Below are 26,523 nucleotides of genomic sequence, written 5' to 3' on the forward strand. Positions count from 1 at the left end.
TTGTTAACATTGAATTCACAGCCAGTAAAGAAGCTTATAGCCTTCTTGCACTTAGGAATGGTTGACAGCATTTCAGCACTGTGCTTGGAGGCCGTATTAAACAACAAGAGCACCAACAAAAAGCACAAACATGTGAAAAACATGGGCTGAAATAGGCCAAGAAGAAGATGCTTGTTTACAGCATGAGAGCTAGAGCTAGAAGGCAGAGTGCTGCTTTGTCCCACCACAGCTGGGAATGTATGTGTTGTCTTACTCAAATTTTTCACCATTCGACACTCATCTGCAGATAACTGTGAAATAGGAAGCATTAATTTTGGCTTTACAAGTAAATGTTAATGAGTAGGTGAATTTGCAAATATGGAACCTGGGAATAATGAGAATCAACTGTATGTCATTTTTTTTCCATCTTCATTGATTGCCATAACCCTAACTCAGGCTATCATAATTTCTCACTTAGTCATTTTCCTAACTAGTCTCCACTGGTATGGCCAAATGAAGATTGGTTCTCTCCAAAGTATGGTCCACAGTATAGCTGGAGTACTGTTTCTGAAATGTAAATCTGATCATTGCATTTATTCCCCATCTGTAACCCAGCTGTTTTTCAGTAGCTTCCCATTGCTCTTAGAATAAAAACTAAAATCCTGATATGGTCTACAAATTCTTTAAATTTCTGGCCCTTGCTTACCTGGCGCAAATTTCTCCTTGCTTCACCATAATTCTGCCCACTCTTTATTTATTTTTAAGATAGAGTGTCACTCTATTGCTCAGGCTGGGGTGCAGTGGCGTGATCTTGACTCACTGCAACCTCTGCCTCCTGGGTTCAAGCGACTGCCTCCCAGGTTCAAGCGTTTCCCCTGCCTCAGCCTCCCAAATAGCTAGGATTACAGGCATGTACCACCACGCCTGGCTCATTTTGTATTTTTGGTAGAGATGGGATTTCACCATGTTGCCCAGGCTGGTCTTGAACTCCTGACCTCAAGTGATCACCCGCCTAGGTCTCCCAAAGTGCTGGGATTACAGGTGTGAGCCACTATGCCCAGCCCCCACTCTTTAGATCAGTCTTTCCTGACACAACCCCCAATTCAGTCTAGGTCATGTTACTTTGTTTATATGATAGTGTTTTCTTGTTTTGAGACGAGTCTCACTCTGTCACTCAGGCTGGAGTGCAGTGGTACAATCTCAGCTCACTGCAACCTCTGTCTCTCAGGTTCAAGTGATTCTCCTGCATTAGCCTCCCAAGTAGCTGGGATTACAGGCGTGTACCACCACACTCAGCTAATTTTTGTAATTTTAGTAGAGATGGGGTTTCACCATGTTGGCCAGGCTGGTCTCAAACTCCTGACCTCAGGAGATCTGCCTGCCTCGGCATCCCAAAGTGCTGGCATTACGGGCGTCAGTCACTGGCACCCGGCCCCGTAGTGTTTTCTTGATAACACTTTCCTTCATAGCATTTATCTTAGTTCTTAATTCTACAGGTGCTTACTCATATATGCAATTTAAAAAGTTAACATGCCTCTTACTAGACTGTGATATAAACTCCAAGACAGCAAGAATTGTGTGTGCTTTGGTTAGTCCTTCTGTCAGCAATACCTAGAACAGTACCAGATATGTAGTAGCTTCTTATTACATAGTGTATGAGTATATAACGCCCTTCCCATCTTGATTTCAGCCTATATTCCCATCATCTTCCTATTAGGTTTCTGTGCTCCACATACTGAACTATTTCCTTAGGCCTTCACTCTGAGGTGCTCTGTCCTTCCCCACCACCAAACAAACAACAAAAAAAAAGTGGTTTAAATCCCAAACCAATTTTTCCCATGCAAACCCTTATTCATCCTTTGAGATCCAACCTAACAGTCAACTCTTCGGTGTGATAATTTCCATATGCTCTTGAGTAGTGTTTTATAAAATGTATTGAGATTTGTGCCCTTAGCACCATACCTAAAAGAGTAAACGCTGAAGAGACATGGACATGCCATGGACAGCTTTTAAACTGGTCAAACAACTTCCTTAATAAGATTAATAGTGTAAATTTTTAATATCACATTTACAGAAGGAATAAATTATTCCCAGAACTTTGTGATTTCAGGGTCACCGTTTAAAAGTAACTCTTGGTGGCCGGGCACGGTGACTCACGCTTGTAATCCCAGCACTTTGGGAGGCTGAGGCGGTGGATCACGAGGTCAAGAGATCAAGACCATCCTGGCTAACATGGTGAAACGCCGTCTCTACTAAAAATACAAAGAATTAGCTGGGCGTGGTGGCGGACACCTGTAGTCCCAGCTACTTGGGAGGCTGAGGCAGGAGAATCACTTGAGCTCGGGAGGCGGAGGTTGCAGTGAGCCGAGATCGTGCCACTGCGCTCTAGCCTGGCGACAGAGTGAGACTCCATCTCAAAAAAAAAAAAAAAATAACTCTTGGTATTATAATAATCTACTTTTTCTGCTTTTTAAAAATGTCTATTGCTAATTTTGACAGTGCTCATTTTAACTTTTTAAAATATTTAACCATCTATCATAGATTTTTGAAAATCAGTAGGGTGCTTTATTACAATATAAGCTTCTTGATGTTAGGGGGGCCAAAGCGTATTCACCTTTTATCTGTCCTTATTTTTTAGTCCAGGGTTTCTTACATAATAGACAGTGAATAAATAAACAGTAAGTAAAGAATGAATTTGTGCCAGTAGAACCATACCGGACCAAAGAACAACTTTTTATTTGGGATTATGTTTTTCTGCTTAAATTGATAATCATTGTTTTCTCTGGAAGCGGATAACTGGCCTTGCAGTGGTTCTTAGAGGTAATAACTATTATGGTTATTTAATGGATTTTATTTAAGTAAAATGGTTAAGGTGTTTTCAGTGCTTTGTGTGCAGGAGTGCCTGCATTAATGTGTTACGCAGTTTTTTCACTTTCCAGAATATTAATGAAAATCATGTCGTTTTAATTTTGTTTTGTCACATTATAAAATGGGTGAGGGGCTTCCAATTAGGAGAGCTGTGTCCATTTTTTAAAAGTACATGCTTAATTGATCTTATATTGCCCCAGTGTAAATATAAGCTTTTTTAAAAATAAGCAGTTTTACAGAACGTGTTAAGAATTCAACTATTAGGTTGGTGCAAAAGTAATTGTGGTTTTTATCATAATACATACTTGCATGTAGTGTAAAACTTAGATCAGCATTAAACGAACATACTAGTTATTGGAGTTATCCTTAAAATTACCTTAATGTAATGCATTTCTAAATTATTAAGTTGTTTTGCCAGCTTTTACCACATAGTGTATTACCCCTGTTGCGGACTGTCTCCATAGCTGTTTATCAGTTCGGCTCCAATAGTTGTTTTTTTATTTAAACATGGATTTTGACATTTCTCTGTAGTGTACAAAATAATATATTTTTACTAAAACTGAATCTGGTTCAAATAAAAGAAAAGAGCGCTAACTAGTTATCTTAGTTGGATTGCTTCCATAAGTGGAGGGGAGCCAAGAATTATGGGACAAGTTCATTTGCTTTTAAGGAGGTCTTAGGGCTTTATTTGAATGTGATTATCTCATATTCTGAGAAATCACTTTTAAAACAATGAATTGTTTGGTAAGGCATGTGGAGAAGAAAATCTGAGACTCTATTTTTACCTTATTTTACCTGACACTCTATTAATCTTGTCCACTATTCACTCCTTTCATTTAAAGAGAGATTAGATGATTAATCACTCTGGGTTTTTGCCAGGCTGTTCCTTCCTTTGGCAATGATTCTTAAGGGGCGGGGAGGTGGGAGATGTCAGGGGGAGCTACTTTCTAGAATCACCGCTTCACTATTTTGAAAATAAGCCTGGTGGCTGGGCACGGTAGCTCATGCTTGTAATCCCAGCACTGTGGGAGGCCGAGGCAGGTGGATTACCTGTGGTCAGAAGTTCGAGACCAGCCTGGGCAACATGGTGAAACCCTGTCTCTACTAAAAATACAAAAATTAGCCGGGTGTGGTGACAGGCACCTGTAATCTGAGCTACTTGAGAGGCTGAGGCAGGAAAATAGCTTGAACCTGGGAGGCACAGGTTGCAGTCAGCTGCGATCCTGCCATTGCACCCCAGCCTGGGTGACAGAGCAAGACTCCCTCTACAAAAAAAAAAAAAAAAAATGAAAAAGAAAATAGGCCTATACCTAGTGATGGGTATTTTGGAAAATTTCCAGTAATATGTGACCACTCCCCGCAATGCAACATACTTGTTTTGAAAGTGTTTTTAATATTTGGAAGGTGTTCTTAATGTTTATGGTTAAGGGCTTCCTAGATAGAATTCAAATCCCATGTAAAGGAAAAGTAAAGAGGAATTTTTCTTACCTAAAAGCAGTGATGCAGTTAATTTGAATGAAAGAGTGCTCACTGTAGGTCCTGTTAGTCAGTTTGAGATCAAGACTAACCTGGGGAAAATAATTTTGGATAATGGTACCTCATATAAAAGCCTATCAGTACTTAAAAAAATCTCTCACCCTCTCTCTGGATACAATAAATTTTAAGTACATTATTGCTCTTTTCGTTGGTAGCTTTTAGATTAAATTTATGATCACTTTTTTAAAAAAGTGAGTGAGTTTTATAATAAAAGATGTTCCTGTTGAGTGAATGGTATAGCACTGGATTTGAAAAATCATTATCTTTTTAAATTAATGCTCTAAAATTTTGAAATTAACAAATTTTTTTTTCTTTGATAGGTTTATGGCTACAAATGATTTGATGACGGAACTGCAGAAAGATTCCATCAAGTTGGATGATGATAGTGAAAGGAAAGTAGTGAAAATGATTTTGAAGTTACTGGAAGATAAAAATGGAGAGGTACAGAATTTAGCTGTCAAATGGTAAGTTGTTTTTTACTGGTTGAGTCTTTCTTCCTGCTCCCCCAACCCTGTTTTTAAAAACTCCTTGTACTATCTCTTTCTAGTGTTTGTGTTTAGAATTTTTAGGTGACTAATGTTTAGTGTTTGTATATGGTATATATAGTATATTTCCTTACAGCATGTAAGTTACTAAATGGTATTTTCTTTTAATTGTTACGAAGTGCATGTAGGGTATTCCAAAAACAATGATTCTCTCATTTGTTTGACTATAGCCTACATTTTTAGCTGAGTTAAAGCCCTACTTGCTTCTGTATATCTCTGTATTCCAGTGGGGATGAAATGAAAATGAAATGATTAAGGAAAATTAAAAACTAATAATAATAACATTCTTTTTTTTTAAAGGCAGGGTCTCACCCTGTCTCCCAGGTGAGAGTGCAGTGGTGTGATGACAGCTCACTGCAGCCTTGACCTCCTGGGCTAAAATACTTCTGCCTCATTTTAAAAATTTTTCTTGTAGAGACAAGGTCTCACTGTGTGGCCCAGGCTGGTCTCGAACTCCTGGACTCAAGCGATCCTCCCACCTTGGCCTCCCAAAGTGCTGCGATTATAGGCATGAGCCACCATGCCCAGCCAAAAAACTAATAATAATAAAATTCTTAATAAAGAATAGCAGCAGTTAAACCATAGTTAAAACAACACTGATGATACAATATGTATATTGTATCATCATCAGTTGATGCAGTATACATATGATACAATAGTTACAGAGAGTCTTTTCTAAGAATTATGGAGATTCTGATTGTGTATACAATGCAGTGGGGGCTTCTTGCTATGCATGATGTTGGCAGTTTGGTTTCTTATTTTTGGTAGGGTAAATAAAGAATTTGATTTCTGAATAAATTCCATTAACATACTGATTTAGTTTATGAATGTCAACTTTTAGAAATCCTTAATTTACATATTTATTAGTATAACTTTTAGCCTCATAAAAATTATGGAATTATGTCTTTTTTTACATCATTATTTTTGGTATCGATTTAAATAAAGCAGTATTCCACTGTTGCTTCTTTTTAAAGGTTTTTAAATTTGTTTTAGCCTAAACTTTTACATATCCCTTGTAAGAGTAAATAAAAATATGAGAACTAATTAGCATAAAATTTCCAGACATGCAATACAAATTTCTTTAACTTGGGACATTTGCAAGCTTAAAATAAAATGGGTCTTTCAAAAAATGGTGTTGTACGGGAGTGGTGGCACACACCTGTAATTCCAGCACTTTGGGAGGCCGAGGCAGGTGGATCACCTGAGGTCAGGAGTTTGAGACCAGCCTGGGCAACATATAGAAACCCTGTCTCTACTAAAATACAGAAATTAGCCAGGCATGGTGGCGCACACCTGTAATCCCTGCTCTTGGGAGGCTGAGGCAGAATCGCTTGAACCTGGAAGGTGGAGGTTGCAGGGAGCCAAGATTGTGCCACTGCGTGCCAGCATGGGTGACAGAGCAAGACTGTCGTCTCAAAAAAAAAGGTGTTGTAGAATAATACAAATGAGTCAGTAATTTCACTTTAATTCTTTATCTTTTAATATTTTTTTGCCATGTGCCTAATAAACAAAATTAAGCTTTGTTCAAAATATATCCTGAATGTTTCTCAACCTTTTAAAAAAATAAGTGTTTAAAAAAGTACTCTTTGTCCCAAATTGAGAGTTGGGAGGTACGTCACTTTAGTATGTATCTTAGTTCTTAGTCACTTGAGTATGTATCTTTACTCATTAGGAACCTGAGTTTCTTGACCTTTTGTTGATGTTTTACATTTATAATTAGAGGAGTTGGGGAGAAATAACATATATTCAAGAAAATAAAGGAATTAGGATATAAATAGAGTAGGAGATAAAATGATAATTAGTAAATAGTCTAAGAGCTGGGTCTTGGAGGATGGAAAATCCCAATAGATAGATTATTAAGCAGCCATATCAAAAAATTGGAAAAATTGAACAAAGAATTCATCACCCAAAAGAAAGATCCAGAAATATTTCACAGCGTCTTTAAAACCTCAAAAAAACAGATAATTCCAGTAGAGAGTTGTAGTACTGTTTCAGAACATAGGGTAAGTATGAAAACCTTCCAAACTTTTATTTAAATTATATACTGATAACAGATCCTGACTAATGATAATACTTTTAAAAAAAAAGAAAGAAAATTATAGACTAGCTTCATTTAAATGTTCAAAATAAAATATAGCAGTGTATTATTAGTAACATACTGTGACTAAGATTTTAAGGGGGCAGTTCAGTATTATATGCTTTATTAATAGTTATTTCATAATGTTAATAGGTCAAAGGGAGAAAAAACTGGCTAGTTGTCAAGACACTGGTGAGAGTCAACATGGACTGTTGATTAAAACAAAACAAAACAAAAAGCACTTAGTTTACTTCGTATAATTAGAGAGGTGAAGAACTTCCAAAAACTAGCATCATACTTGATTTGTCATTAGAGTGAAGAACAGGTTGAAGATGTATTATTCCACTTGACAGAATTCATCATCTGTTCCAGGTAGAACATGTAACAACATAGGAATTGATGGGTCATTCTTTAACATTAAAAGTGTACACATGCATGTACACACACACACACAGACTTTCTTCAGCCCACACACATTCAGTGCCCCCCCCCCCGACACACACACACATACACACAGTTATTTCAGCCCAAAAGTTATAAAATACCAGATAGATTCACCCTAAAGTCAGGGACAAGGCAAATATGTGTATCTCTCTGCTGTTTCTTTTGAGGGTATTAACCACTTTTAAGACAGAGGGTTGGGAAGAAAATTAGAGGCGTAAGAATTGAAAAGTGTATGTGGAAAAAACAAGTCAGTTAAGAAAAATTGAATTTATAAAAAGAATTCAGTGAGGTAGGAAGTAAAATTTATGAAATTAGTAGCTTTTATATAAGCTTTTGAGAACTAGCTTTTCATGTGGGCTATTAGAAGATAATAGAAATGAACACCCATTTATTATAGCAACAGAAAGACAAAATAAATAGGAATAAATGTAACAAGAAATGTTACAATGGTGACTTGGATTGCAGTGTTGTGTGGTATAAGGTAAGATTACAGTTTTCTGTTGTTCCAAATTTATGAGAGAAACATTTTAAAATACTTTAAGATACAAAAATGTACTTGAACAAGCAGAGAGACATCTCATGTCCTTGGATGGGATAACTCCACATCATAAAGTTTTTGGTTCTCTTCAGGTTACTTTTGTGCTAAACTAATTATAAAAATCATTACTTTTTTTTCCAGAAACTAGACAAACTGACTAAAGTATATTAGAATTGAGAGTGAGCATGTACTGAAGATAGTCAAGAAAACTCTGAACAGGTAGAACAATTGCTGAAGGTAGAGAGGTGTTGGTTAGCCCTATAAATATTATGTCTCTATAATCAAAGCAGTGAGGTAGTGGGGCATTACTCGACCAGTGATGTAAAATAGAATGTAAAGTATGTTATGAAGGTGGCATCACTGGGAAAAAGATGGACCTTTTTCAAATGACTGGATAATCATTTGATAAAATTATATAATTTTATCATACAACATATCCAATCACAGTCACCATTATTCAGATTTTATTTACCATAAATTAGTTTTTCCTGTTACAAAACTTCATATAAATGGAATTATATAGTATGTGCTCTTGTGTCTGGCTCTTTTTGCTCTCATAATACCAGAAGTTCATCCATGTTGTGTATATTAGTAGTTCATACCTTTTTATTAATGATTAGTAGTCCATTGATTGTTTATTGATTTGATTTCTTTCACGGATTTTACTACTGTGAATAAATATCCAGTGAACGTTTGTGTGCAAGTCCCGTTTAGGACGTGTGTCTTTATCTTTTACTGATACCCAAGAGTGAAACTGCTTTTATTCACTTAGCTTTTTATGAAAATGCCAAATTTTTTCCCAAAGTCTATCTACCACTTTATGTGAAAGTACCAGTTGTTCCACATTCTCACCAGCCATTTGGTTGTGTCAGTTTTTAATTTTAGCCACCTCAGTAGGTGTGTAAGTGTGGTTTTAATTTCTTTTTCCGTGGTAACTAATGATGTCAAGCACTGTTTCATGTGTTTTTTGGCCATTTGGTTTTTTTTGTGCATGGACTTTTTATTATCAAGTTGTAGTTCTTCTCTGAATTTGATGAGCTTAAGTTTTTAATTTTGGTTTTGAATTTACTTCAGTTTGATTTAATTTGTAAGTTAATTTAAAATTTTCTTTTATGGTTATTGTTTTCTGTGTCCTAAGAAATCTTTGTTTACCTTCGGTTGTAAAGGTTTTCTCCAAATAAGATTTCTAATTTTAGCTTTACTTTTAGTTCTGTGATCTATCTTGAATTTATTTTTGCAAAGGATATGAAGTAGGAATAACGTTTTCTTTTTTTCTCCAAATGGATATCCAGTTGATGCAGCACCATTTATTGAAAAGACCTTCTTTCCCTACTGAATTACTTTGGCATCATTGTCAAAAAATCAATTGACTATAAAAGTGTGGGCCTATTTATAGATGCTGTTTTGTTCCATTGGTTTATTTGTCTATACTTATACCAGTACAACACTTGCATTCATTTTAGCTCGGAGTTTATCAGCTTTGGCATTACTGACTCTTTGGGCCAGGTAATTCTTTTTGCTGTTGGGAACTATGTATGCTGTGTACTGTAGAGTGTTTAGCAGCATCCCTGGCCTTTACTAAGTATTTGCTGATAGCATTCCCACCTCTCCCAGTTGTGACAATCACAAATGTCTCCAGGCATTGCCACATGTCTCTTGGAGAGCAAAAATTGTCCTGTTGAGAAACATGGGTATAGATAGTAAATGTAAAGTAAAAGGTAGTTTAAGTTCTCTGGCTTCATTCTTCCTTTTTCAAGAGTAGTTTCGTTTTTTTAGGTCCTTTATATTTCCGTGTAAATTTTAAAGTTGTGGAATTGTATTCTTAAAAGTAAGCTTGCTTAAATTTTGATTAAAATTGTGTTGAAGCTTTAGGAGTATATGAGAACAATTCATGTATTAACAATACTTAGTCTTTCAACCATGAACCATAGTATCTCATACTTGTTAAAGTCGTTTTTGCTGAGTCCTCAGGATTTTCTACCTAAACAATCATGTCATCAGTGAATATCCCTTTCTTTCAATCCTGATTTTGGTAATTTGTGTTCCTTTTTTTATTTTTAATCATCAATTAATTGAATCAGGAACTTACCAGGTTTACTAATCTTAATTAAAGACCTGACTTGTAGGTTTATTAATTTTGTCTGTTTGTTGTCTGTTTCATTGATTTCTTCTGTGATTATTGCTTTCCTAATGGCTTTCTTTCTAATTTAAATGTATAAAGGTATATATTTTCCTCTAAGTATGTCTTTAGCTACATCCTACAAATTTTGGTATATTCATTATCATTCAGTTTGAAATATTTTTAATTTTTGATGTGATTTTTTTTTAATCCATTGGTTATTTAGAAGCAGTTTCCAAATAATTTGGAGGTTATTTTTTTACAGGTTTATAATTTAATTCTACTGTGGTCAGGGTACTTTCTTTTAACATTTATTGAGATTTGTTTTGTGGTATACCACATGGTAGGTCGTGGCAAATGTTCTATATATGCTTGAAAGTATATTCTGCAGTATATTGGGTAAAGTGTTTTATAAGTATCAGGTCAAGGTATTTGATAGTGTTCAGATTATTATTATTATTTTATTTTTTTTAAGACTCCAGTCTGTCACCCAGGCTGGAGTGCAGTGGTATGATCTTTGCTCACTGCAACCTCCACCTCCCAGGTTCAAGTGATTCTCAGACTGCCTTAGCCTCCCAAGTAACTGGGGTTATAGACGCACACCATCACACTCACCTAATTTTTGTATTTTTAGTAGAAATAGGGTTTCACCATGTTGGCCTGGCTGGTCTCGAACTCCTGACCTCAAGTAATCTGCCCACCTTGGCCTCCCAAAGAGCTGGTACTTTAGGCATAAGCCACCACGCCCAGCTATCCTTTCTGATTTTTTGTTTAATTGATCTGTTGACTGTTGAGAAGGATGATTTTAAAACTGTATAATATTAAAGACAAAATTGTTCTGATATTTGTTTAAACAGTAAGAAATACTTTAATCAGGACTATTGTGATAGGTGTAAAGACTTGCAATAGGAGAGAGAGATTGGTCTCAACTTCAAATACTATGAAAGTGGAAATTTATAGCCAAAAAGCGGAAATAGTCAGAGATGGAACATGACATAACAACAAACATCAAGGGTGGTGATATTCTCGCTACAATTGGGGTAGGCCTGGCAAGGACAGGGGCCCAGGGTCAAGAACTGCTTGTTGAGAAGAGTGCTCAGATGTGGCTTAGTAAAGTTTGGTCAGAGTCTTTGTCAATGAGTAGGTACATACACATTTATAATAGTGATGTCTTCTTGATGTATGACCCTTTTATGAGTATAAGACATTTCTCTCTATCTCTGGTAATACACCTTACCTTGAAATATATTTTCACTGATGTTAGTTATATAGCCACTCCCATTTGTTTCAAGATTGGTTTTTGTGCATATGTATCTTTTTTATTTCTTGTTTTATCTGTTTTTTTACAATTGTTTTTTGTAGATAGCAGGTAGTTAAGTCTTGTTTTTTCTTTTATTCAGTTTTATAATTACTGCCCTTTATTTTTTTTTTTATATTTATTTATTTATTATTATACTTTAAGTTCGAGGGTACATGTGCATAACGTGCAGGTTTGTTACATATGTATAGTTGTGCCACGTTGGTGTGCTGCACCCATCAACTCATCAGCACCCATCAACTCGTCATTTACATCAGGTATAACTCCCAATACAATCCCTCCCGCCTGCCCCCTCCCCGTCATAGGCCCCAGTGTGTGATGTTCCCCTTCCCGAGTCCAAGTGATCTCATTGTTCAGTTCCCACCTATGAGTGAGAACATGCGGTGTTTGGTTTTCTGTTCTTGCGATAGTTTGCTGAGAATGATGGTTTCCAGCTGCATCCATGTCCCTACAAAGGACACAAACTCATCCTTTTTTATGGCTGCATAGTATTCCATGGTGTATATGTGCCACATTTTCTTAATCCAGTCTGTCACTGATGGACATTTGGGTTGATTCCAAGTCTTTGCTATTGTGAATAGTGCTGCAATAAGCATACATGTGCATGTGTCTTTATAGCAGCATGATTTATAATCCTTTGGGTATATACCCAGTAATGGGATGGCTGGGTCATATGGGACTTCTAGTTCTAGATCCTTGAGGAATCGCCATACTGTTTTCCACAATGGTTGAACTAGTTTACAATCCCACCAGCAGTGTAAAAGTGTTCCTATTTCTCCACCTCCTCTCCAGCACCTGTTGTTTCCTGTCTTTTTAATGATTGCCATTCTAACTGATGTGAGATGGTATCTCATTGTGGTTTTGATTTGCATTTCTCTGATGGCCATTGATGATGAGCATTTTTTCATGTGTCTGTTGGCTGTATGAATGTCTTCTTTTGAGAAATGTCTGTTCATATCCTTTGCCCATTTTTTGATGGGGTTGTTTGTTTTTTTTCTTGTAAATTTGTTTGAGTTCTTTGTAGGTTCTGGATATTAGCCCTTTGTCTGATGAGTAGATTGCAAAAATTTTCTCCCATTCTGTAGGTTGCCTATTTACTCTGATGGTAATTTCTTTTGCTGTGCAGAAGCTCTTTAGTTTAATTAGATCCCATTTGTCAATTTTGGCTTTTGTTGCCGTTCCTTTTGGTGTTTTAGACATGAAGTCCTTGCCCATGCCTATGTCCTGAATGGTATTACCTAGGTTTTCTTCTAGGGTTTTTGTGGTATTAGGTCTAACATTTAAGTCTCTAATCCATCTTGAATTAATTTTCCTATAAGGAGTAAGGAAAGGATCCAGTTTCAGCTTTCTACTTATGGCTAGCCAATTTTCCCAGCACCATTTATTAAATAGGGAATCCTTTCCCCATTTCTTGTTTTTCTCAGGTTTATCAAAGATCAGATGGCTGTAGATGTGTGGTATTATTTCTGAGGACTCTGTTCTGTTCCATTGGTCTATATCTCTGTTTTGGTACCAGTACCATGCTGTTTTGGTTACTGTAGCCTTGTAGTATAGTTTGAAGTCAGGTAGTGTGACGCCTCCAGCTTTGTCCTTTTGACTTAGGATTGTCTTGGCAATGCGGGCTCTTTTTTTGTTCCATATGAACTTTAAAGCAGTTTTTTCCAATTCTGTGAAGAAACTCATTGGTAGCTTGATGGGGATGGCATTGAATCTATAAATAACCTTGGGCAGTATGGCCATTTTCACGATATTGATTCTTCCTATCCATGAGCATGGTATGTTCTTCCATTTGTTTGTGTCCTCTTTTATTTCACTGAGCAGTAGTTTGTAATTCTCCTTGAAGAGGTCCTTTACATCCCTTGTAAGTTGGATTCCTAGGTATTTTATTCTCTTTGAAGCAATTGTGAATGGAAGTTCATTCATGATTTGGCTCTCTGTTTGTCTGTTACTGGTGTATAAGAATGCTTGTGATTTTTGCACATTAGTTTTGTATCCTGAGACTTTGCTGAATTTTCTTATCAGCTTAAGGAGATTTTGGGCTGAGACAATGGGGTTTTCTAAATATACAATCATGTCATCTGCAAACAGGGACAATTTGACTTCTTCTTTTCCTAACTGAATACCCTTGATTTCTTTCTCTTGCCTGATTGCCCTAGTCAGAACTTCCAACACTATATTGAATAGGAGTGGTGAGAGAGGGCATCCCTGTCTTGTGCCAGTTTTCAAAGGGAATTTTTCCAGTTTTTGCCCACTCAGTACGATAGTGGGTTTGTCATAAATAGCTCTTATTATTTTGAGATACGTTCCATCAATAACGAATTTACTGAGTGTTTTTTGCATGAAGACTGCCCTTTATTTTTTATTGTTAATTTTTAAATACAGCATTTCAATTTTTTATGATTCTTATTTTATTTTATTTGTTTGAGATGGAGTTTTGCTCTTGTTGCCTACGCTGGAGTGCAGTGGCGCCATCTCAGCTCACCACAACCTCCGCCTCTTGGTTTCAAGTGATTCTCCTGCCTCAGCCTCCCAAGTAGCTGGGATTACAGGCATGCACCACCATGTCCAGCTAATTAATAATAACATTGTCTTTTTTTAAGGTAGGGTCTTACCCTGTCACCCAGGTGAGAGTGCAGTGCTGTGATCACAGCTCACTGCAGCCTTGACTTACTAGGTTCCAGTGATCCTCACCTCAGCCTCCCTAGTAGTTGGGACCACAGGTGCATGCCACCACAACCAGCTGATTTTAGTATTTTTGGTAGAGACAGGGTATTGCCATGTTGCCCAGGCTGGGCAAGCTCAAGGAGCCTACTTGCCTCAGTCTCCCAAAATACTGAGATTACAGTTGTGACTCGCCACTATTCTGCTGAAAGCTAGAACTCTTTGAGTTCATTTTTTGAGTTCCTTTTAACTCCACTCCCAATTTTTATTGTTTTATATTCGGTCTCTTCATGTATCTGCCATGTTTCCGTTAACACTGCCTTCATTTTGGATTAGGCTGTAAAAAAAACGTTTCAGTTTTTTTATTTTTATCGTTTAAATCACCAGATTGCCCTGCCTTCTACTTCTCTGGTCAAGCAGTCAGCAGTCATCAATTGAGCATCTATTTGAGACACTGATCTGAGCATTTATCAAATTAAATTTTCATGATGTCACTTATGCTTCAAAAAATGCATTGGCTTCCAATTTTGTCACATTTAAAGTCATTGACCAGACTTTAAGAGTTCTCTATAATATCATAGGCAATTACTTTTCCTATGGTGTTTTCCATCTGCCTTTTGTATTGAGCAGTTCTTTTTACTCCTAATTTTTTTCAATATACATTCTACTTATTTTAGTTTCTGGTCTTTACAAGAGCTTGTTTCCTCATTTGAAATGCTCTTCTTTTCTAACTATCTCATGAAAGCTCAGTACCAGCCTGGCACGGTCACTTATGCCTGTAATCCCAGCACTTTGGGAGGCCAAGGCAGGTGGATCACTTGGGGTCAGGAGTTCAAGACCAGCCTAGTCAACATGGTGAAACCCCGTCTCTACTAAAAATACAGAAATTAATGGGGCATGTTGGTATACACCTGTAGTCCCAGCTACTTGAGAGGCTGAGGCATGAGAATCGCTTGAACCTCAGAGGCTGAGGTGACAGTGTGCCCACATCACACCACTGCATTCCAGCCTAGCGACAGAGCAAGACTGTCTCTCAAAAAAAAAAAAAAGAAAAATTAATACCTAAAAATCTGACTGTTAATGTTCAGTCTTTTACCCTGTAAATGCTGACATTGCATTTAAAAAGTTTTTTTTTAATTTGTTATTAATCATGACAGGGTAGTGAATGCCTTCTTTATTTCATAAATAGTTATATGAGTTCCATAGTTCATCAACCAGATGGTTAAGTTTTTGAAGATAGGGGGCCATACTGTCTTTGTTATTCAATAATTTTGAATACAGTGACTTCTTAATATAGGGGTCCTTAAACCCTGGGCCGTGGAACCGTACAGATCCTTGGCCTGTTGGGAACTGGGCTGCATAGCAGGAGGAGAGCAGAGGGTGAGCCAGCCTTACTGCCTGAGCTTTGCCTCCTGTCAGATCAGCGGTGGAATTCAATTCTTACAGGAGCACGAACCCTATTGTAAACGGTGCATGCAAGGGATCTAGGTGGCGGGCTCCTTATGGGAATCTAATGCCTGATGATCTGAGGTGGAACAGTTCATCCTGAAACCGCCTCCTCTGCAAATCCGTGGAAATTGTTGTCCACAAAATCAGTCCCTGCTGCCAAAATGGTTGGGAGCTGCTGTCTTAATGATATTCATGTACCAAACTTACCTACTGAAATCTATGAGAAGAACACAAAAGAAGGACTTTCCTCCATCCTCAAGAAGTGGTTCAATTGGTGAACATAATGCAAACTTGTAACAACATCCATAATAGTAATGAGAAAAGTATATGCAAGATGCTTTGGGAACACAGGGTAGTGTAGTATTCACTTGTTTTCATCTTTACAACCAGTTACTTTTTGCTTTGAACATTTAGACAAGAATATAAAAGGCACATTGTTTTATAAATTAAGATTCAAGGGCAGTGGAAATTCTTTTGGTTCATGAGGTGGTGTTTGGTGATAGGAAGAAAGGGTCAAAGTTGGCAAAGTGATGCAGATTCAGTGTCCTTTATCTGAAATGCTTGTGACCAGAGTGTGTTTCATATTTTGTATTTTTCCAGATTTTGGAATATTTGCATATACAAAATGAGATAACTTGGGAATGGAACCCAAGTCTAAACATGAAATTCATTTATGTTTCATATATATCTCTTATACACATAGCCCGAAGGTAATTTTATATGATATTTTTAGTAATTCTGTACATTGAGGATAGCAAGGGAAAAAAATAATTCTGTGCGTGAAACAAAGCTTTGACTGACCAGCACATGAGGTCAGGTGTGGAATTTTCCACCATGGCACTCAAAGAGTTTTGAATTTTTAGATGAGGGATGCTAAATCTTTATGTTAGATGGAACTTCCATTGTAGGAAAAACTTCTTGTCAGGAGCAGACTCCTAATTCACCTATTGATTGATTGATTGATTGAGACAGAGTCCCCTCTGGCCCAGGCTAGAGTGCAGTGGTGCAATCTCGGCTCACTGTAACCTCCACCTCCTGGGTTTAAGCAATTCTTGTGCCTCAGCTTCCCAAGTAGCTGGGACTATGGGCACATACCAGCACACTCAGCTAATTTTTTTTTTGTATTTTTAGTAGGCATGGGGTTTCACTATGTTGGCCAGGCTGGTCTCGAACTCCTGGCCTCAAGTGATCCACCCACCTTGGCCTCCGAAAGTGCTGGGATTACAGGTGTGAGCCATTGCATCCGGTCTCACCTTTTTATTATTAAAAGGTTTTGTGCCAGCCATGGTGGTGTGTCCTTGTAGTCCTAGTTACTCAGGAGGCTGAAGCGGGAGGATTGCTTGAACCCAGGAGTTCAAGGCCGGTGTGAACAACAGTGAGAACCTGTCTCTTAAAAAAATAAGAAGTTTTCTCTGTATTTGTCAACTAATTAGCTTTAGGGGTATGACATGGGGTATGATATGGAAAGCAGCTTCGGTTTCATGATACTAGAATGGAAATCAATGAGAAAAACTTGGAAACCAACTGCAAAAATCTTAACCAATCACAATTTTCTTATGTCGTTATTTGTATACTATTTATGATACAGACATGATATGTACTTTATCTTGAAAGTTCTAGGCAGAGAGGTTAACATTTCTACTTATGTATTTTCCTGTTTTTGTGCTTATCTAGATTTTTTAAAACAATTTCTTCTTTGTATTACAGTCTTGGCCCTTTAGTGAGTAAAGTGAAAGAATACCAAGTAGAGACAATTGTAGATACCCTCTGCACTAACATGCTTTCTGATAAAGAACAACTTCGAGACATTTCAAGTATTGGTCTTAAAACAGTAATTGGAGAACTTCCTCCAGCTTCCAGTGGTAAGCAAGAGCACATTTTTCTTCCTATTTGTTTTTATGTGGAGGTATTTCTCCCCACCTTTTTTTCCCCTTCTGGCCAAGGAGGGAGGGAGGTGGCTGTCCTTACAGATCGTCGTAGGAATCCCTTTGGACAATTAAGAAAATTAAAGCTTGAAGCCTTATTTTTCTTAGAAGTAAATTAACTGTTAAAGGAATATTTCAATTGAACTTGTTTGTAGTATGTATTTCGGTGAAGGATTTTTATATGTTGGAGCAAGATTTTATACTGTGTGTACCATGACTACAGACTAGAATTATGCCAACCTATGCAGTGAGGGAAGAGATAACCAAAATCTATTTCCAGTATTAATTTCACTTTGCGTCATATTTGCTATGTAAAATTTAACACCATTCAGACGTAGCTGTGAAATAGTTCAGTTTACTAGTAGCTTTAATGAAAGCTGAGCCTTTTACAGCTACTTGGTAATTAAACAAATTTAAAACTATGATTAATGTATTTGTCAACCAATTTAACTTTTGACCTTTGACAGAAATGTGTAGGTAATATAAATTTTAGAATTGGTCTTGATTACTAAACTATTGCTAAAATTAGCAGGCTACAAGTTATTGTCTCATCTACAAAAGGTGAGATTATCACCTATTTCATGGGAAGATTTAGATTGGTAATAATGTAGTCTGGGGGGCCGGGCGAGGTGGCTCACGCCTGTAATCCCAGCACTTTGGGAGGCCAAGGTAGGCGGATCACCTGAGGTTGGGAGTTAGAGACCAGGCTGACCAACATGGAGAAACCCCATCTCTCCTAAAAATACAAAATTAGCCGGGCGTGGTGGTGCATGCCTGTAATCCCAGCTACTTGGGAGGCTGAGGCAGGAGAATCACTTTAACTCAGGAGGCGGAGGTTGCAGTGAGCCGAGATGGTGCCATTGCACTCCAGCCTGGGGAACAAGAGCGAAACTCCATCTCAAAAAATAAAAAATAAAAAAACAAAAGAATAAATAATGTAGTCTGGGTATGTTATTTTCACTCATTTACTTAAATCATTCATTGTGCTAGTTTTCATGCTAAAGGCTGCATATGTAAACTAAGTCTAAACATCAGTCATATGGGAGGTCTTACTATTCCTTCTAGTTTGTAGATGGGGGAACTGAAATTCAGAGAGATGGGCTGGGCGCAGTGGCTCAAGCCTGTAATCCCAGCACTTTGGGAGGCCGAGACAGGCGGATCATGAGGTCAGGAGATCGAGACCATCCTGGCTAACACGGTGAAACCCCGTCTCTACTAAAAATACGAAAAACTAGCCGAGCGAGGTGGCGGGCGCCTGTGGTCCCAGCTACTCGGGAGGCTGAGGCAGGAGAATGGCGTGAACCTGGGAGGCGGAGGTTGCAGTGAGCTGAGATCCGGCCACTGCACTCCAGCCTGGGCGACAGAGCAAGACTCCGTCTCAAAAAAAAAAAAAAAAAGAAATTCAGAGAGATTAGGTTAATTCACCCAAAGTTGGGTGAGTGATTGGGTAAAGATTCAAAACCATTATCTTTTAATACAAAAAGGGTGCTTTCTTCAATGTATCATACCAGTGTTATTTTACGCTTATTAAATAGTTACTTATTTCAGTAAAACATTTCAACAACTCAGAGGTATGTTATTTATAATTGTATTAGCTATGTATACATTTTAAAATTGTTTTTCTCTCATTGAAATATGTTTGCATTGAGCCAATTTCCGGTTTTTATAAGAATTTTTTTAACCATTCAGATTCTTTCTTTCAGAGTGACTTGTTCTTTTTTTTTCTCTCATCAATAACAACATGACCTACTTTAAGTAGTAACAGTTCTGATTTATGAGTCCTGGAACGAAGTTTCTACTTTATAATGAAGTTACGGAATCTTTGGGTTGGAAAGGACCTTATTAAAAGTTATGGCTAATTTTTTTTTTAAGGGGCTGCTAAGCATTGGAGCTCAGAATATATGCTTTTTAATTCACTGAAGTTTAAGGCTAGTCTACTAGAAGAGACTCAAAAAGAGAAAACTCTCCTTGCTGCTTTAGGGGTGCAAGCACTGCAGCTACTACTGGCTCCATAGCTAGCATTCATATCAATGCATACAGATTATCCAGTAGATAGAATAGTTATCTATCTACTATTACTAGTTATCTATAATATCTATTATTAGCCAGTAGAAAGAATCTGCTGACATCTGTATTTTCCCTGTGTCCTTTACCCCTTATGAAGTTGTCATCTCTAATTCTCATTTATGTCTAATAAGTTATTATAGAAAAACAGCGTGTTCTGAAAGATGTGTTTTTTTGCCACAGATCTCCTGTGTCTCATGATCAAGTGTGGAGTTGTTAAATATTTGGTCTAATTCTTATTTCTAATAAGTTATTTTATTGAAAAGCAGCCTGTTTTGAGAGATGTGTTTTTCTTCCCTGGATCTCTTGTGTCTCATGATCAAGTGTGGAGTTGTTAAATATTTGGTAACTACCATGAATATAAGAGGGAATTCAACATGCTTGCTTTGAAATTATTATTGCCTTCTTATTCATGCAGGCTCTGCATTAGCTGCTAATGTATGTAAAAAGATTACTGGACGTCTTACCAGTGCAATAGCAAAACAGGAAGATGTCTCTGTTCAGCTAGAAGCCTTGGATATTATGGCTGATATGTTGAGCAGGTAAGTGTGCCTGTTTATTTCCGTTACTTGTAATACAGATACTACATTGATTTACTAAAAACCCTTTCTAGTAAATACAATAAAACTTGGTGAACAATTATTCATATTTAAATGGTGACTGTTTTATCAATTTGTGTGATTGGGAGTGAGGGGGAAATAAGCTAATTACACTAATGTATAAGTATATAATATTGTATAGTAAACATTTTATAGTTCTTTAATAAAACTTGTGATTTTAAATTTTTTAGCACAGTTCATGTTTTGTTTTACTTATATATTCTTGCATTCAGTGATGTATTTAGATAAGGAGATGTGCTGGTAGTTATGGATTTTCCAGTTAAAAGAATGCTGGTAATCTTTAGTAACCATATTAATAGTGCATATTTTAGGGGAGGGAGGATATATTTGTTGCTTTTTCACTTTCCTTTGGAAGTCAGATGTTAGAACATAGACCTAAGCAACTCCTAGGAGAAAACACCTTAAAGGACCTGTCAGTTTCTGATTCTCATAATCATTATAGGCCACCATTATTTGTGTGTATGTTTTTTGTGGCAAATTCATTTCAACTTAAAAACAATCAAGTGCCTTCATGTGGGTGTGTGGATGTGTGTGTATAAAGTGAGGAGCTATCATCCTGGCACTGAAAGAGCTTTTACTTTACGATAGGATATAAGAACACAAATGGCTGCAGGACAGAATGGGACTAAAGACTAACTGGGAGCATAGTGTGTTTGGGGTTTTAAAATGGAAGGATTCAAGAAAATTGTTTGTATGGAAAGTGGCATTTGAATTGGGTTTTGAAGAATGGGTAGCACTTCAATAGTTAGATGTGCCCAGGTGTAGAATACGTAAGTAGTATATGAATGGGGAAGCGTATTCTAGTTTTCTAGAATATAGAATGAATAGAAAAGCAGTAGGAAATCATTCTGATAAATTGGGGTCATGTCGTGGTGGATGAGGAATTTATGTTTAATTTGATAAACTGAAAATTCAGACTTTTTGTCCTATGTGTGATTTAATCACGAACAGTGATTGTCCTGGCACAGGTGTGGGTAGTAGTGACTCATTGAACTATATATTTGCGATGCTTTGGAAGAGGGGTGTTGGAACAACAGGAACAATGAAACTATATAGAGGAAAGCCAGTAAGGGAGAGGGAGAACTCAAGAGAAGCTCAATTTTTTAGTGTTATGAATACCCCCCTAAAAAAGCAATACAGAGAGTCAGAATACAGAAAATCATTTAGAGACTTTTGTTTGTTTGTTTGTTTTTTGAGATGGAGTCTCACTCTGTCACCCAGGCTGGAGTGCAGTTCCTTGATCTCAGCTTACTGCAGCCTCCGCCTCCTGAGTTCAAGTGATTCTCCTGCCTCAGCTTCCTGAGTAGCTGGGCTTACAGATACCCACCACCTCGCCTGGCTAGTTTTTGTAATTTTAGTAGAGACAGGGTTTTACCATGTTGGCCAGGGTGGTCTCGAACGCCTAACCTCAAGGTATCCACTCACCTTGGCCTCCCAAAATGCTGGGATTATAGGCATGAGCCACTGTGCCTGGCACAGAAAATCATTTAGAGATTTTGGAAGGACAAAGTGACAAGATTATTGTGTGGTTTTGGTGGTGGTTGTTTGTGTGGTTTTGAGACAGATTTTGGCCCAGGCTAGAGTGCATTGGCATGATCATGACTCATTACAGCCTCAATTTACCGGGCTCAGGTGATCCTCCCACTTCAGCCTCCTGAGCAGCTGGGACTATAGGGATGCACCACCATACGCAGCTAATTTTTGTGTTTTTTGTAGAGATGAGGTTTTTGCCATGTTGCTCAGGCTGGTCTCAAATTTCTGGGCTCAAGCCATCTGCCTTTCTCAGCCTCCCAAAGTGCTGGGATTACAGGTGTGAGCCATCATGCCCAGCCTTGTTTTGTTTTTTTTAAAAATACTTTCCCAAACCAATTGATTAGATAACCTATAATTGGGGATTTAGGTCTAGATTCCCGGAGTCAGTTTGGCAATGTAAATTTCAATGCCGCATTCACTTAGCTCAGGTTTCAGTTGCATTTTAGATAAAGTAAGAATTTAATTTTCCTTTCACACTGAATTTGAATTAGTCTCAACTAAATTTGTGTTCTGAATATGTACATTGAGGTCAGAGGCCAGACATTTAGTAGTGGCCAGGCATCTTGAATTCATTTGTTGTTTTCTTTCTTTTTTTATTTTATTTTAAGGCAAGGAGGACTTCTTGTTAATTTCCATCCTTCAATTCTGACCTGTCTGCTTCCCCAGTTGACCAGCCCTAGACTTGCAGTGAGGAAAAGAACCATTATCGCTCTTGGCCATCTGGTTATGAGCTGTGGAAATATAGTTTTTGTAGATCTTATTGAACATCTGTTGTCAGAGTTGTCCAAAAATGATTCTATGTCAACAACAAGAACCTACATACAATGTATTGCTGCTATTAGTAGGCAAGCTGGTCATAGAATAGGTAAGAAATCTTTAAAAGTTTTAAAGTTTTCTTTAATTAAAAACATTAATGCATGTTTTTAAAGAACCATTATGCTTTTCTTAGGTGAATACCTTGAGAAGATAATTCCTTTGGTGGTAAAATTTTGCAATGTAGATGATGATGAATTGAGAGAGTACTGTATTCAAGCCTTTGAATCATTTGTAAGAAGGTAAGTTTTTAAGATCTCTGTTTTTTCCAAAAAGCTTTTCCTTAAGAATAGAATCATAAGATCTACATTAGGTGTGTGAGGAGAAGCGGCCTATTGGATTTCAGATATAACAGACAATACAGTATTTGAAATTAATGTCATCTTGCTATTATAAAATGTCATCACATTTATTTTGAAAATGTTTCTTGTCATTGTTAGGACTTTAGAGAATTTGGGAAAGGTATTTATAATTATTTCGGGTTTACTTTAGAAGGGAAGAAATGCCAGTGTAATAATGTAGTCTGTACTGAAAGCCCAGCAGGATAAATTATTTGTCAGAAATAAATAGTGAATTGTCTTTTCAACAATTTCTTAGGTCACATCCATTTAGCTAGGTCAGTGATTCTCAAATTGGAAACTGATTCTAATATGTTTTTTAAAAGCTTAGTAAAAATTGTATATTTGTGTACTGGAAGGCAATACAAGATAAGTAACAATTTTTGCTCTTGACTAATGCAGTAGCATGGTGTCTTGAGGCCTTACACCAGTAAATGTTTTCTGCATTTATCCCTTGACACTTCTGGTTTTGAGAAGTGGCTTTTAATCATATCATATTATGAAAATCAGAAATTGTTGGATTCATTTTTGTTCCTTTAGTTGACAAACACAAAGTATTCTTTTATTTGCTGGCCCTATGGGCATTTATATGTTCTGTCCTCTCATTATATCACTAGAAGACCAAGCCTAGGTGAATATGCACTGGCATTTCCACAAATAATCCTGGTTACTGAAGAGCACATTCATCTGGGTTTGGTTTTCTAATAACATATTGAGTGTATACCGATTTCTGTCTATACTGTCACACATTAACCATAACATAGTTAAAATGGGGATTAAGGGAGTTCATCTTAAAATTGATTAAATAAGTAAAATTTGAAAGGTAAACCTTTTAAAATTGTGAGTCCATGGGAGAGAAAGAGCAAGAATCATTGGTGCTAGATAGTATGGGAATTACTGTGTTTTTGCTGGTGATAAAGCAAACTGTGGCAGGTAATGAATCAAGGAGAAAAATATAGCTCTTCAAGGCAGCTTTTGTTTTTGCCTTTAGATGTCCTAAGGAAGTATATCCTCATGTTTCTACCATTATAAATATTTGTCTTAAATATCTTACCTATGATCCAAATTATAATTATGATGATGAAGACGAAGATGAAAATGCAATGGATGCTGATGGTGGTGATGACGATGATCAAGGTATTTCAAATTAAATAGAATCTTTTAAATTTTTGTGAAAGTGTTATAAATGGAGATGATTCTTAGTGCAAATTGTACTGTTTGTTTTATTAATTATAATAGTGAAAAGGGAAATGATCTCAATATTTGACAATAGCAGATTAAGTTAGAGGGCATCTATGTATTGAACTGTTATGCAACACATTAAAAAATCATGTCTAAAAATCATTCATTAATGCTCTTAATAAGGTGAGTGAAAAGTATGTAGCAAAAATTGCTCACCATGTCCCAATTTTATTACTTTAAGTATACAGAAAAAAATCTGTATATTTACTACTAGTACCATTACCACTTGTTTTCTCTTGGCTAGCAACTATATGTGATTTCTGGTTTCAAGTACTATTCAAATTCTCTACAAAGCATTTTTGTAAGGAGATAAACCGAGGTTTTAGAAAGAATTGAATCTGTAGATATATATATTTAGGGCAGCTTGGTTTGAAAGAATATTAGTTTGTTTGTTCATAGTTCAGGAAAAATTCTTAATACTGTTTGAGGCCCCATTTAACGTTCATTAATAGCTTGCAACGTTTCTGAGGCTCCTAAGATTGATGCCATCACACGATGATTTATGATATTTACTCTGGAAAGGAGTAGCAGCACTTCAAGGACATAGGGGTTGCTCATGTTCAGTTGTTTCTGTTTGTATTGGAAGAGTCATAGTAACAAATATTTAAGTTGGTAAGTTACTAGGTAAACAGGTTGGTGGATTTTTTGTTGTTTTTGAGAATACTTTTTAGTTTGATTCTTTGAATGAATTTATGTAACAACTTTCCTAAGTAAGTAATTTCACCCATCTTTAAAAAACAACTACTTAGCGGGGCGTGGTGGTGGGCGCCTGTATTCCCAGCTACTCGGGAGGCTGAGGCAGGAGAATGGTGTAAACTCGGGAGGCGGAGCTTGCAGTGAGCTGAGATCCGGCCACTGCACTCCAGCCTGGGCAACAGAGTGAGACTCCGTCTCAAAAAAAATAAAAAATAAAAAAAAATAAATAAATAAATAAATAAATAAATAAATAAAAAACAACTACCAAAAAAATTTCTTAACACCATATACACCTCAAGCAGCTACTGCCTAGTCTCTCTTCTCCACAGCAGAACTCCTCTAAAGAATGCAGTTCAGTTTCTTTCTTTCCATTCTCTCTTGAATCCACTCCTCCAGTGATGCACAAGATTGCAAACGTTTGACTCTGCCTATCGTATTACTCAGTCTCAGCAACATTTCTTTATTTAGCTTCTGGGATACCATTCTAGCCTGGATGTAGTCCTATCATTTTGATTACTCCAATCTTCCATGCTGGTTCTTCTTCTTCACCCTGACCACTGTACTTAGAGTATGCCAAGGCTCAGTCCTTGAACTTACCTGTTATACTCTTGATTTATTTGTTGATCTCATCTAATCTCCTGGCTTTAATATCAGTATGCTGGCAACCCAGATCCTATCTTTAATCCAGATCTTGCTTGTGTATACAGATTCATATGCAACTGCTTAATTAATATTGCTGCTAGGATATCTAAAATATCTTTTCCCTACCCCTTCCCCATCTCCCACCTAACCTGTTCTTCTTTAGCCTTTTCCATCTCAGAATGGTACCTCCATTCTTCTTAGTTGATCAGACCAAAAATCTTGCAGTCATACCTGATTCCTTTTTCACACATCCCTCATGTAGTCTTCCACCTCAGAACTCTTTCATTTTGTTGTTTTTGTTTGGTTTATCACACTTAGTAACTTTCTGACATACTGTAATTGATGGTCTCCTACCTATTAGAATGTAAGTTTCATGAAGGTTCGGCGTTTTAATCTCTTGATTGACTGCTTTATTCCAGTGCCTAGGACAGTACCTGACACACAGGCAATCAATAAATGGGTTATATTAATGAAGGGAAAACTTAGCTTATATTTTAATATGAATATCTTCTGAAGAAATCAGTAGCAATGTGTATTCCAGGTTTTGAATGTTGGTCTTTTGTGCGCTGTATAACAAACCAGGTACTTCACCTGCTTTATCAGTTAATATGAATTATACCCATTAAATGACTTTCTACCATGGTGTTTTTGTGATTTATAAAATCAACATAATTTTAGTGAATTGGGACATTTGTTAATTTTTTATAATCTTGTTTTTAATAAAGCTTATATTTCTGGGATGCAATTACCATAGTGTATGGACATGGAAAAAACTTTTATGTGCTCTTAACTTGATAGTATATTTTAGCAATATCTTTTAACTTTATTTAAATAGATATTGGTAAATAAGCAAATGCCTCGCATTTAGCGGTATTTGGTTGTTTTTTTCCTGTAATGTGCTAAGGTGAATTTTAAGCTTTTGAGTTGGAAAATTTTATTATTTTATTATATATTGTAGAATCTTCTAAGGCCTAGCTGGCTACCTTTGACTGTCACTAAGCTAATTGGAATAAAAGCCAGTAAAAATATATCACTCCTCTCAGTTACTTCAAGGCTATGTATAGCTTTGTCTAAGAATCACAAAATTGTTGTGAGATAATTTTAGACTATCATGAT

General features: G+C 36.8%; 1 protein-coding gene across 1 annotated transcript in view; it reads left to right on the forward strand.

Moving 5' to 3' along the window:
- CAND1 (cullin associated and neddylation dissociated 1) overlaps positions 1-26,523 on the forward strand; it is a 48,153-nt gene that overhangs the window by 8,375 nt on the left and 13,255 nt on the right. The window contains exons 2-7 of the mRNA XM_023225080.1: positions 4,704-4,847; positions 17,242-17,396; positions 19,942-20,065; positions 22,285-22,541; positions 22,626-22,731; positions 23,819-23,964. Of these exons, the coding sequence (XP_023080848.1) occupies positions 4,704-4,847; positions 17,242-17,396; positions 19,942-20,065; positions 22,285-22,541; positions 22,626-22,731; positions 23,819-23,964 (932 nt within the window). The remainder of the gene's footprint in view (positions 1-4,703; positions 4,848-17,241; positions 17,397-19,941; positions 20,066-22,284; positions 22,542-22,625; positions 22,732-23,818; positions 23,965-26,523) is intronic.

This window comes from Piliocolobus tephrosceles, chromosome 10 (assembly GCF_002776525.5).
Source record: "Piliocolobus tephrosceles isolate RC106 chromosome 10, ASM277652v3, whole genome shotgun sequence".
Taxonomy (NCBI): Eukaryota; Metazoa; Chordata; class Mammalia; order Primates; family Cercopithecidae; genus Piliocolobus; species Piliocolobus tephrosceles.